Source organism: Salmo trutta, chromosome 35 (genome assembly GCF_901001165.1).
Source record: "Salmo trutta chromosome 35, fSalTru1.1, whole genome shotgun sequence".
Classification (NCBI taxonomy): Eukaryota; Metazoa; Chordata; class Actinopteri; order Salmoniformes; family Salmonidae; genus Salmo; species Salmo trutta.
Window position 1 is genome coordinate 10,021,799 of NC_042991.1, and position 12,789 is coordinate 10,034,587.

Below are 12,789 nucleotides of genomic sequence, written 5' to 3' on the forward strand. Positions count from 1 at the left end.
GAGGAAATGCACCCGTTATGTGTCTGTAAGGCTTGAGGGTAAGGAGGGGGAGAGAGAGAGGGAGGGGGAGAGAGAGAGAGAGAGAGAGAGAGAGAGAGAGAGAGAGAGAGAGAGAGAGAGAGAGAGAAAGAGAGAGAGAGAGGGAGAGAGAGAGAGAGAGAGAGAGAGAGGAGAGAGAGAGATGAGAGAGAGAGAGAGAGAGATGGCTTCACCTAGCCATGTTCTGCTAGGAGCAAACCAAACCTATGTATTCAGACCACAGGAGGCTGCTGAGGGGAGAACGGCTCATTATAATGGCTGGAATGGAGTGTGAGGGAAGTGGTATCAAACACATGGAAACCATGTGCATTCCATTTATTCCGTTCCAGCCATTACTATGAGAACGTCCTCCCCAATTAAGGTGCCACCGGCCGCCTGTGATGCGGGCGCTCTTCTCTGGTATGACCCCTCCGCCCCGCCAACGTAGATATAAGATTATAGATCTGGCACCGTCATGCCATTCTATACTGCTCCCTGACATGCCTGGCTCGGGGCCAGAGAGTACTTTATACTGAGAACACATAGGAATAAGAGGGATATAGTAGCCTTTACACCGTTTCAACAAGCAGTCACCAACCAATCATGTTCGACAAGAGAAGGCAATAGTCCAACTAGGCATTTACACATATTTGGTATAGGTACACAATTTTATAATTTGGAAATAACTTCACAATTCAAAAGGTCATTTGGTTGCTTTAAAAGCAAATGTTTTTATTCACTGTGGAATACACCTGTTGTGTCCCTTGAGTCCAAATTCAGGGATTTGAAGATAGACCAAATTCTGCAATGCATGACTTCAATTCTGCAATGCATGACTTCAATTCTCTCAATACAGTAAAACATCTCAGTAAAAAAGGAAACAAACATGGTTGGTTACTCTGCGTATCCTGTTATGGGACTAAATGCTTTCACCCTGAACAATAACAAACTCCGGCTAAAATGCCCCATAAATATTGCATTTTGGTGCAGGCAAAAAGAGAATATCAATTATTCATATCTATGTGCCTATTTTACGCATCTTTGGCTGTTGTGGGACCTCTCTGAACCTAACAACCCAGCAAGCCCACGTTAACAGCCAGAACAGTTTGATAAAATCCTCCGACTTGCTGTATGGATTTAGAATACTGCAGGATGCAAAGAACTCTGAGGAAAACCGTTGGATCAAACTGTACCTAATTCAGGTAGCTGAATGTAACGAAATCTGCTTGGAAGTGCACTCTACCCTTCTTGTATCGACCAAAAAGCTACATTCTCAATGGCAGACAGGTCACAAGTAGAGAAACTATTGGCTTGCTAACTTATTTTCAACCAGCAAAGGATAAGCAGGCTATATTTCAGCAGCAGACATTCGGAAACTCATGCAGTGCTGATTAAGCAGCTAAGCTAAAGCCAAAACATTCTATAGGGGAGGTGATGTGATTACATAGTAGCCTGATCCCAGATCTTTTGATTCTGTTTGCCATAACAACGACCACGGGAGTTGGCTATACAGCACAAACAGATCTGGGACCAGGCTAGTGAGATGTGTCATCCAAAGATACGCAGAACATGGACAGTAAGACTGCATGGTAAGATTGCCAAAAGCAACATTGAGACGTTGGGTAACTGAACACAGAGTGAAGGTCTAAAGTTTCCTAAACGCCAGCTCGGTTTACTCAACACAGGCGTTGGGTGGAATTAAATTGACATTGATGGAATCCTTAATGATGGCGGAAGATCAATCGCAGCTGTTTAATATGCGCAGAGACGACAGCAGAAGGCTTGAGGGAGAGGTTAGAAGCCAATGGATGAGATCAATCGTTCCTCTTCCTCCCTAAGGATTCCCAAAGGATTGAACCCCCCCTCCCCACCCCCCCACCCCAAAAAAAACATGACGATACAGTTAAAAGTATTCTTTATTAGCGACGCACTGACGTTTTTCAGGATGTGCGTATGACCACACACTTTTCTATAGTATCTCTCTAAATAAAAATACGCTTCAGATTGTATTAACGGTAACGCTAGCTGTGTTTCGGTTCTTTACACCTGAAATACAGTATCAGCAGAATGTTTCTGATTGGTGAGTCTAAATAAATGTCCAAATGAAGCTTCGGTGAGAGGTCCATGGGGGTGTTGGAGGGTCAAAGAAAGGAGAGGAAGGATGGACAAGACTGCAGACAGGAGGGAATGATAAGAAGCAGCAACATATCGTTAGCAGAGAATATTCATGCTGCATATAGGTCATGTTTGTTGAGTATTACGATTACAGTATGTCTAGACAAACATAAATATTGGTCGGTTCACCATTCCCAACACTAAACAAATCTAGATACCATCATAGCAGCAGCACAAAACGTATTGAAGATGTGTATACATTATAAGAGACGTGGTGGAGAGGTCAAAACAAACAAACTCTTACCCACTGTTCAGGTATAGGCTTAGCTAATATATGAGTTTTGAGGCAACAAAGGAACAACTACACGTGTGCATAATGAACGCTTTATGAATATGGATATGCCTAAGTTAATACCAAAAGGTTAATACATTCATTTATGCAGATCCCCTACAGAATGCAAAGCAGAGCAGGATATGAGGCGGGCTTCCAGAACTACTTTTTTCAAGTGTATTCCAACATGACTAATATGCCGATGTCATATCGTTCACAAAACGTTGGTTTCAAACTGTAGTTTACACTTGCAGACTACGGTATCTGCTGTTGAATCATGCTCAGCATGTATAATAAACCAAGAACCCAGTAATCCAAGTAAAGGTTTAGAACAAACTGACGTGTGGAAATGACACAATACACAGTTGAATTGGAGACAGCGAAGTTACAGATATATGAAAAATGGACATAGCATTAAGAGATTAAAACCAAGCGTACAGTATGAAAGATTTCAAAGAGTTAGCACATAGGAAAGGATTAGGAAACATAAAAAATGAAAGACTTACTTCATAGAGTAATAGGCTCATTCGGAATGATATCTTATTTGAAAGAAATTAAGTTTAATGCTGATTCGGATTTAAGAAGTTCACCCAAGATAATTATAAGAAATTACTAGAACCACTAGGGATGTACAGTAGATTACTGTAAATTAGTAGCCTCTGCATGCCCATACTTATAATTCCATCAGTACAATGAAAGCTATGAGTTTGAAATGTACTGTAACGTTTTTCAACTTGTGCGCTAAAGATTTTGCCTTTCAAAATCTATTTTAGAAACGGACACTTCACAGGCTAGTTGTTTTGCAACCAAATTACAGTGAAACAAGCTAATCATAAATCTGATTTGTTGTCATGTTAAGCATCGCAAAGTTATAAACATCCCAGTTATTTCTAACCTCGACCCTCCTCCTCCCAACCCCCAACCATTTGCCCCAGGCCAGAAGACCTGAGCCAGCTGACAGATGCTCAGACAGAGAATGTGGGTGGGATTATGGGTAAAGCACAAGTGGTTGTCTGTTACATCATCTAGTCACATGACTTCCCCCAGTGTCAGAGGACAGGAAGAGGTCAATCTTGCTGCGATGGCCACGGTACCAAAAACCCATTTATACCTACAAAAAAAAATACATATACGTCCAGGGAATCAGGATAAACATACACCGCACAAATGCATAACTCGATGCTGCAGTGATGTATTTCTTATAGTGAAATAACACTGTAAGAGTGAGAATGTAACGTGTGAGGAAGGGAGAGTCTTGTGCCAGCCAGACTATAATCCCTAGTGACCATGGCCTTGCTCTAACTATCCCATTCTGGCCATTGGACAGCTGATTTAACCATAGGAAGTCACAGCACAGTTAATAGCCTCTCCGTCAGCATCATTTGCATATCTGGTGTGTGGGTGTGTTTGTATTGTATGTAGGACAGAGGTAGTAGGGTGAAGTTGCCCCTAGATGCTGAGCTTGGGTCAGTTTTGCATTTCCCCACTAAATGGCGAAGGTTGGGGATGGGGGACAGAAAGCTGATCCTAGATCTGTAAGCCTTCCTGGGGGGGAAGTTCACCCCCAGAGCTATACATGTATATGTTAAGGTGGGTTGAATGACTAGGGACGTGATCAGAGTTCCGGTGATCACTTGGAGAGAAGTGAGGCTATCCTGCCCACTCAAACGCCCAACACTAAAGTACCCCATGGCTAAATATTCCAATGTATATATAAGACTCATCCCAAGGTAACATGAAGATGGCAAATGATGTGCCTCAACTGTGGGAGGAATAGGGAGTGAGTGCAATTATGACTTATGAAATGTGTCTCATTAATCATTCCCTATCTATTTCAATTGAATGTCACAAGCAGATCATAAATTGTCCGCTTTCAGGTCTTACTAATTCCATATTCCTTTATATATGGCTGTATGCATATCGATAAAAGCCAGTGAATTTCATCCATCTCTAAAGGTCTCCCTGGGACATTCAACGGCTCATATTGAAGCATATTGAACTCATTCCTATTCTGGAAATTAGATGTGTGAACGTCAGTGCAGGCTGCTGAGGGGAGGACGGCTCGTAATAATGGATGGAAGGGAGGAAATGGAATGGCATCAAGCACATGGTTTTCATGTGCTTCATCCAGGCTGTATCACAACCACCAGTGATTGGGAGTCCCATAAGGCGGCGCACAATTGGCCCAGCGTCGTCCATGTCTGGCCGGTGTAGGCCGTCGTTGTAAATAAGAATTTGTTCTTAACTCACTTGCCTAGTTAAATAAAGGTTACTTTTTTTTTTAAATCCTAAATAAAAATGAATCTGTTTGATACCATTCCATTCACTCCATTCCAGCCATTATTAGGAGCCGTTCTCCCCTCAGCAGCCTCCACTGGTGAACATATGTCCTACATGAAGAGGAATCACCAACTCATAGGCTAAACTGGATGGATGACGCAAGCCCTAACCGTGCATTCCTTATCACACCTATTAGTCACAGACGGTGACACACACACACACACACACAAGTAGGGATGGAGTCTTATATACTGAACATTAAAGTCATCATTCAAAATAAAGAGCATTGCTAAGAGCTAAAATAAAATGGGTTGATTCACATCTTTTTTTTTAACCCTCACATAACCCATCCCTGAAAATATAGACCTAAACCTAAATCCATGGCATGGTCAATTCTATAAGAGGGAACAACGCGTACGCTAATGAAACCTAAGGCCATCAAATAACATTATTATTTGTGTGTACTCACTTTGACGCGTTAGAAATAGAGGGAATACCTCCACACCTCGTCACACAGCTGTGTCTGTCCGCGCGGGTTCCCTTCCATACATGGGGCTTCAGGAGTCAGGAGCCTCTGCTCTGTTCTTCCCGCTCTTCCGTTCATGGCCACTCCGCTCTCAACGGCGCCGGGGCTGGCTACCAAATAAGGAGAAAGGGGTCGCCGGGCGTAGTGGCACTTGTAGAGTATAAATTGGTGTCTGCCCTCGCAAGTCTACCGCTGCTCATTCAGAGGACAGGCTACTTGGTGAGTACCTGACAACTTGTCACCCTACTACGGTAAACTGGCAGCCTAGGCCTAGGTTGGAGCCACTTCAAAGATGTTGAATTGGACTTCTCTAGTTTGCAACCGGACAACTGGATTTAATTGGCTTTCATTTAAAATTTGACAGCTTGAATTTTCAAGACACTTCTTTTTGTTGTTGTTGGATATTGATCAAATAAGTAGCTGTTGTAGCCTAAATGTTGTACTTATTTTTTTTATTTTTGTTAGTCTGTTTTCCATCAGATTCAGACCTACAAGCGAAATGGATTATTCATCATATTTAATAATAACCTACAGATCATTATTATTATTAGATTAATAATACATTCATTTACATTGTGCTGCCCAGTCTAGGGTTTTAAAAGAAATGTAATTAAATAATGACCTAAAACAAGTTTGTTAGACTTGTATGGCCCTTATACTGTAGGATACTGTAGGCCTATACTGATTTTCCCTTACGAAAAATGTATCAACCCCTACAAAAATGTACATTTCCTGTTGATGCAGGATTATTTTCCTGCTGTAGCAAACAGGCTAAAATGAAGATCTTACATCTGTAGGCCTATACTTAGCCGTAATGTACGTTGTCAAAACAGAAACCCAGCTGACATCATGTGTGACGACGATGAGACTACTGCCCTTGTGTGCGACAATGGCTCTGGTCTGGTGAAGGCTGGCTTTGCCGGAGATGATGCACCTCGCGCTGTGTTCCCCTCCATTGTTGGTCGCCCCCGTCATCAGGTAAGGTCCACAGCATGAAAGCAATGAAACACTCATGAGGATGCAACCTTCAAACTGGGTGTTTTCCATACTTAATTGTCCATACATTATGCATTAGCCTTGACAATCTGCTTACAATTGTATTTTACCTTACCACTAGACCATTTAATTGTGAATTAATGTTCTATGCTATAGTAGCTTACATTTATTTGTCCCTTTGTTTGACTTTGGGGAATTGTGTTTTGACTAAGTTTGTTTCCTTCCTTCCTCTACAGGGTGTGATGGTGGGTATGGGTCAGAAGGACTCTTATGTAGGAGACGAGGCCCAGAGCAAAAGAGGTATCCTGACCCTCAAGTACCCCATCGAGCACGGCATCATCACCAACTGGGATGACATGGAGAAGATCTGGCACCACACCTTCTACAACGAGCTGCGCGTGGCCCCCGAGGAGCACCCCACCCTGCTCACTGAGGCCCCCCTCAACCCCAAGGCCAACAGGGAGAAGATGACCCAGATCATGTTCGAGACCTTCAACGTGCCCGCCATGTACGTGGCCATCCAGGCCGTGCTGTCCCTCTACGCCTCGGGTCGTACCACAGGTGAGAAGCGGGCAGAGGAGAAACACCCTGTTCCATAACATGCAGATGCAGTTACATGTAAGAGGCGCAATACTGAGTCCCATGCAACCTTTCATTGTGAAAAATAGATTACACCATTAAACATGAAGCTGTTCTATTCTATTTCCATGGTTTACATAGTATTCTGCCTCATATTATAGGTATTGTGCTGGACTCTGGTGATGGTGTGACCCACAACGTCCCCATCTATGAGGGTTACGCTCTGCCCCACGCCATCATGCGTCTGGATCTGGCCGGTCGCGACCTCACTGACTACCTGATGAAGATCCTGACGGAGCGCGGCTACTCCTTCGTTACCACCGGTGAGACCGTCATTCCGGGGCATATACACGATAAGGAGCACACGGTGTGTTTGGTATTGAATGGTAGTCCGTTGTTCTTCACCATTTTGACCAAACTGCTACAACTTTGAATCTTCCACTGTAACAGCCGAGCGTGAGATCGTGCGGGACATCAAGGAGAAGCTGTGCTACGTGGCCCTGGACTTTGAGAATGAGATGGCCACCGCTGCCTCCTCCTCCTCTCTGGAGAAGAGCTACGAGCTGCCCGACGGTCAGGTCATCACCATCGGCAACGAGCGTTTCCGCTGCCCCGAGACCCTCTTCCAGCCTTCTTTCATCGGTAGGTATCTTAGAAATGTTGTGTAACTCATTGACCATCAACACATTTTGACCTCTTTAAAAGACAAGAAAAGGCCCCCTTTTTTTCCCACATAGCCTTTACAACCGCTACATAAGACGTTACACCAACTACTGCCAAACATATGTGTTTAATAAAGTGGTGAGGGAGTTGTCCATCTCAGCACCAGTTAGACCTAATCCAGAGCATTTCGCTTACAACATGTTCTCTTCTATCTCACCAGGCATGGAGTCCGCTGGTATCCATGAGACCACCTACAACAGCATCATGAAATGTGACATTGACATCCGTAAGGACCTGTACGCCAACAACGTCCTGTCCGGCGGCACCACCATGTACCCTGGTATTGCTGACCGTATGCAGAAGGAGATCACTGCCCTGGCCCCCAGCACTATGAAGATCAAGGTAAATATTATTCTCAAGTCTCACCCGCTTACTGAAGACCACAAACTGACCATCTAAGACCAACCTGACTACAATCTCACAGTGTTACTAATGACCAATCACGGTAACACAAATAATGAACTGTATGACGCATTCTAATGCACCACATACTGAGAGGACTTTTGCTTATTGGTTTTCCCTCTTCCCCCTCCTCTAGATCATCGCTCCCCCCGAGCGGAAGTACTCCGTCTGGATCGGCGGCTCCATCCTGGCTTCCCTGTCCACTTTCCAGCAGATGTGGATCAGCAAGCAGGAGTATGACGAGGCAGGCCCCTCCATCGTTCACAGGAAATGCTTTTAAGCGCCCCATTGACAAATTGCTCTCCCCTGCGACAGTCAGACGCCCACGGATGCAAAAACTCTGTACATTACCTCCGCCTATGGATATGTTGTTTAAGATCGATATGGAAATTACAAATCCAGGCAGGCCCCTGTTTTATGTTTTGTCAATGATGTACAGTTTGTTTACACCAAAGTGCAATTTATATTTGGTTATTTTACTGGTTCCTGAATGAATTTATATTATGTGGATATTTATTTGCCTTATAAATAAACAAGACCTAGGATCTTGTATACCATCTTTATCTCATCTATCATCTGTTCACAACCTGAGGGAGCATATTGCTTATTGTTGTTTCATAATTCAGGAGAAACCTACCTCTTTACTCATAGGCTATCCATTGACAACACAGGCTAACAAATTCCTGGTAGGAAGATTAGTCACATAGGCCTACATGTTAAGTCCAGTCACACACATAAAAAATAACTACTTGTGCCAGTCCACTAAGTAAGTTGTTGCTATCTTTAGACCCTCTGAGGCAACCCTTTAAAGCGTTACTCAACCTAGTAATCGTACAGCGACGTTTATCTAAGGAATTGTCCTGGTTTACATTCCAACAAATGCTTGGATTGTTGTTTTGCCTAAAACAGACAAAATGAAAACATCTGTTTTTAGCCATCGGAAAAGGATATCATGTGTAGGACGTCTTGTCATGGTCAAGGGTCGATTAATGCTTAGCCCTGCAGGCATGTTTCAATCTGCCTTCCCTCCCTCCAACATTGCAACAATAATAATCTACGGAATACAGACAAACAAAACAATTCTCCCTCTTTCTACCCCCCCCCCCTTTCGCTCTCTCTCCCTTCACTTTCTCTCGTCCTGTCTCTACCCCTGTTGCCACTATTCGTTCTGTCACTGTCATGTGGTTGTCTTACAGGCGACAGCCATCCCCCGTGATTTGAGCTTATAGCCAATTCTTTTTTATTAAAGATGAATCTGCTGCAGTATACTTGGAGAATAATGAAACAACAAAAAAAACCTGGCGTCTCTGGCCTCTCTCCACCAACCTGTCTGCGCGTGACGCAAGGGTAGTCTACTTAAAACAGGATTAGCGCCCAACCAACATTACACTCAACTGCCCTCCATTCAAGCACCGGGCGACCTGCCGTCCAGCGCGCGCCATCGAAAATAGGAGGGCTTTCTACTAATCAGCACTCAGACTCGCGCGAGCAAAAGTGCTTGGGTTGTCAAGTGATCTTTTAGCAGAGGCGCAGAAGGCAGGAGGCAGGAGCGCACGCAGCAGCGGCGCGTTACCAATGCATTCTCCAGATATTGGAGCATCCGGAGAGTAAAACAAGGGAAACAATAGATTCCACAAGAACGGTGCACGGTGTGCTATCATCTCCAAATGAATGACAATGGGGGAGTGGACAATATTAGAGCGTCTCTTGGAGGCAGCTGTCCAACAGCACTCTACTATGATCGGAAGGTAAGAGGGAACGTGAGGATAGCTTTGTAAAAGTCTTACCATGAGTGTGTGTTTGATGACCAAGGAGGTTACTCTAAGCGATTAAGCGCGAAGAACGGTACAAAAACGCAAAAAACAAAGATTCATGACTATGCAAAAAAATGTGAACCAATAGGGAATCATGGCATAAACATAACATTCACGAATAATGTTTTTGGAAACACTAAATTTGCACATTTTGTTCCAAGAGAGCTGAAGCTTGAGGTGAATAGTGCTTTTGCGCTTTTCTTTCAGAACTGACGACTGGCTTTCAGCACTGGACAGCTCCCAAGCGCCCGTTTAGTGCACTAGAGCCAGTATTAGTTTGCCATCGCTAATTGTCTATCTGTTTGTTTTATGATTAAGGCAATCATCTCTGCACATCTTAACAGCGACATTTTGATTGTGTGCTTGTTTGTTTTGTAGGATCCTCCTAACAGTGGTGGTGATTTTCCGGATTCTAATCGTTGCGATCATTGGAGAGACGGTCTATGATGACGAGCAGTCCATGTTTGTGTGCAACACCCTGCAGCCCGGCTGTAACCAGGCCTGCTACGACAAGGCGTTCCCCATTTCCCACATCAGATATTGGGTGTTTCAGATTATTTTGGTGTGTACCCCTAGTCTCTGTTTCATCACCTACTCCGTGCACCAGTCTGCCAAGCAGAAGGAGCGCTTGGAGCGGGGGTACTCCACCGTGTTCCTCTCCTTGGACAAGCGCCAAGATTCCATCAAAAGAGACGACAGCAAAAAGATCAAAAACACTATTGTAAACGGAGTACTTCAGAACACGGAGAACTCCACCAAAGAAGCCGAGCCCGACTGCTTGGAGGTGAAGGACATCCCGAATTCGGCCATGAGAACTAGTGGAAAGTCTAAAATGAGGAGGCAGGAGGGCATCTCAAGATTCTACATCATCCAAGTGGTTTTCAGAAACGCTCTAGAGATAGGGTTCCTGGTGGGTCAATATTTCCTGTACGGATTCAATGTCCCCGCGGTATATGAGTGTGATCGATACCCCTGCATCAAAGATGTAGAATGCTACGTTTCAAGACCCACGGAGAAGACAGTGTTTCTGGTCTTCATGTTTGCGGTCAGTGGCGTCTGTGTGCTCCTGAACTTGGCTGAACTCAATCATCTTGGTTGGAAGAAGATCAAAGTAGCTGTCAAAGGCGTGCAGGCCAGGAGGAAGTCCATCTACGAGATCCGTAACAAAGACATGCCTAGAATGAGCATGCCCAATTTCGGCCGCACACAATCAAGTGACTCTGCCTATGTGTAGCATATTGAGAAGGCCCAAGACAAGCCTCGTGGACACCGGTTGCGTCAAAACTGTATGGGTTCTCGCGGAGGGCCATTCATTTCAAATGGGAGGCAATCCGCACCACTGCGACTCATCTGCTGGACAAGGTTGTGGTGCGTAGCACTGCGTGCAGTGTGTCGCATGCGTTGGATTTTTCCAACTGGTGTATTGCTTTGCTGTGTGGTATCAGACACAGAAGTAGATAAACCACCGAAGAAGTTGCAAATATGTAGCGTATTTTTTTTTTTTTTTTTGCATGCGGCTTAAGAGCGAGAGCTGTGCATTTCAGCACCACTGAATGGAACAATTGTACAAAGAATTTAAATATATTTAACAAGAATGTGGCGTATATTTTATCACGCCAACTTCGCTTGCGAAGTAGGTGGGGTAGATCGATTTTATTTGTCTTTTACTGACAACTAAAAAAAACAAACGGACCAAACGTTTGTCATATATTTATGAGAAGGCACTGATGCAACGTTTCTAGATTATGGTTTAGCCTATATTTTGTAAAGTGCTTCTTAAAAGCATATAATGTATGTGTTGACATTCACTCTGTCGTTCACTTCCGCTGTCGAACATGGAGTAAATACTTGCACTATATATGAATAATTAGCCAAAATATATCCAATTTGTGCTGTGATGGTGTTTTTACGACATTCCACCGGTTTTACACACCACATACCATTATAGCAATGAAACACACACATTATTTGGCAGTTTTAGGGTCAAATGTACTCAAATGATATACATTCTTCCGGTATATTACTCATCTCACATCTTTGCTGTCAGCACTATCGTTGTTTTGGTTGCCTGAGCTTGCACCATTGACCTTAACCTATGTGATCACTCAATTGGGGGGGATGTACTGCAAATGCTGACACCTGGGACTTTTAAATTCATTTTTTCTTTCTTTTATTTACACCCAAGCGCCCATTGCTTTCGTTTGTGGGCAAATGGATTTTCTTGATTTAATGTCATCAAGTGCCATATATGTACATACATATAAACATTATAAATCTATAGAGTATTATCATAATCAAAAAAGCAGAATTCTGTAAATTCCTCTTTTTGGATTAAATGCTGTCAAAAAAAATTAATTTGAATAGCTGTGGTTTGTATGGAAATGGTATGCTACTGCTATATTATCATCCCTGGTTTCATTTGGCAACATAGAAAAACAAACAACCTTTGCACATTCAAAAAGTATTGGTGAGCAATTAGTCATATAGACTAGAGCACAAATCTGAATTGGAATCAATCAGATATAATAGGCAATAAATGTTTGCCCCTGGTGCTACCATTTTCCAAAGCAATCATCAATGTAAGATCATACTGAAAGGTGATCCCATCCACAAATAAAAATGTAATTCATGTATACAAGATTTGTGTAATGTGTGATGCTTTCAAATTGTACAGCAGATACACACAAAGCACAGTAAATGCCGTCAGCACAATTATGCCCTGTTTGCCCTTAGACCCTTGCAATCAATGTTTCAACAAGAAACTGATTTACTGCCTGCTCTGTATAATTCCAACAGACCCTTCAGATATGTACAGTAATACTGCAAGTGGTATAGAAACATGGGGAAATTATACACAGGTTATACCACAGGTTCAGATTGACATATTCAACAGCAGAGGCATACAGGCTGACACAGACAAAGTCTGCACAACTCTCCTTCTCTAACCTAACGTAACAGGCATAGAAAGACGCCTAAGCGGAGTCCCTTCCGTTTTTCAAAGGAAA

General features: G+C 43.3%; 2 protein-coding genes across 2 annotated transcripts; both read left to right on the plus strand.

Moving 5' to 3' along the window:
- The first annotated feature begins 5,430 nt into the window (after positions 1 to 5,430).
- Positions 5,431 to 8,527, plus strand: actc2 (actin, alpha, cardiac muscle 2). Its single transcript, XM_029733252.1, has 7 exons — positions 5,431 to 5,489; positions 6,104 to 6,248; positions 6,503 to 6,827; positions 7,007 to 7,168; positions 7,296 to 7,487; positions 7,729 to 7,910; positions 8,107 to 8,527. The coding sequence occupies exons 2-7, from the start codon at positions 6,120 to 6,122 to the stop codon at positions 8,248 to 8,250; spliced, it is 1,134 nt and encodes a 377-aa protein (XP_029589112.1). The 5' UTR covers positions 5,431 to 5,489; positions 6,104 to 6,119; the 3' UTR covers positions 8,251 to 8,527.
- A 405-nt stretch (positions 8,528 to 8,932) lies between these two features.
- On the plus strand, positions 8,933 to 12,434 carry LOC115174585 (gap junction delta-2 protein). The gene is made up of 2 exons (XM_029733253.1): positions 8,933 to 9,718; positions 10,163 to 12,434. Exons 1-2 carry the CDS (start codon positions 9,642 to 9,644, stop codon positions 11,016 to 11,018), a joined length of 933 nt encoding a protein of 310 aa, XP_029589113.1. The 5' UTR covers positions 8,933 to 9,641; the 3' UTR covers positions 11,019 to 12,434.
- The last annotated feature ends 355 nt before the right edge of the window (positions 12,435 to 12,789 follow it).

Excerpts from the sequence above, each read along its gene's own strand:
- actc2 (XM_029733252.1), top strand. The coding sequence starts at position 6,120 with ATGTGTGACGACGATGAGACTACTGCCCTTGTGTGCGACAATGGCTCT. Across the intron at positions 6,249-6,502 it reads TTGGTCGCCCCCGTCATCAG|GGTGTGATGGTGGGTATGGG; the intron begins GTAAGGTCCACA and ends CTTCCTCTACAG. Across the intron at positions 7,169-7,295 it reads CTACTCCTTCGTTACCACCG|CCGAGCGTGAGATCGTGCGG; the intron begins GTGAGACCGTCA and ends CCACTGTAACAG.
- LOC115174585 (XM_029733253.1), top strand. The coding sequence starts at position 9,642 with ATGACAATGGGGGAGTGGACAATATTAGAGCGTCTCTTGGAGGCAGCT. Across the intron at positions 9,719-10,162 it reads CACTCTACTATGATCGGAAG|GATCCTCCTAACAGTGGTGG; the intron begins GTAAGAGGGAAC and ends TTTGTTTTGTAG.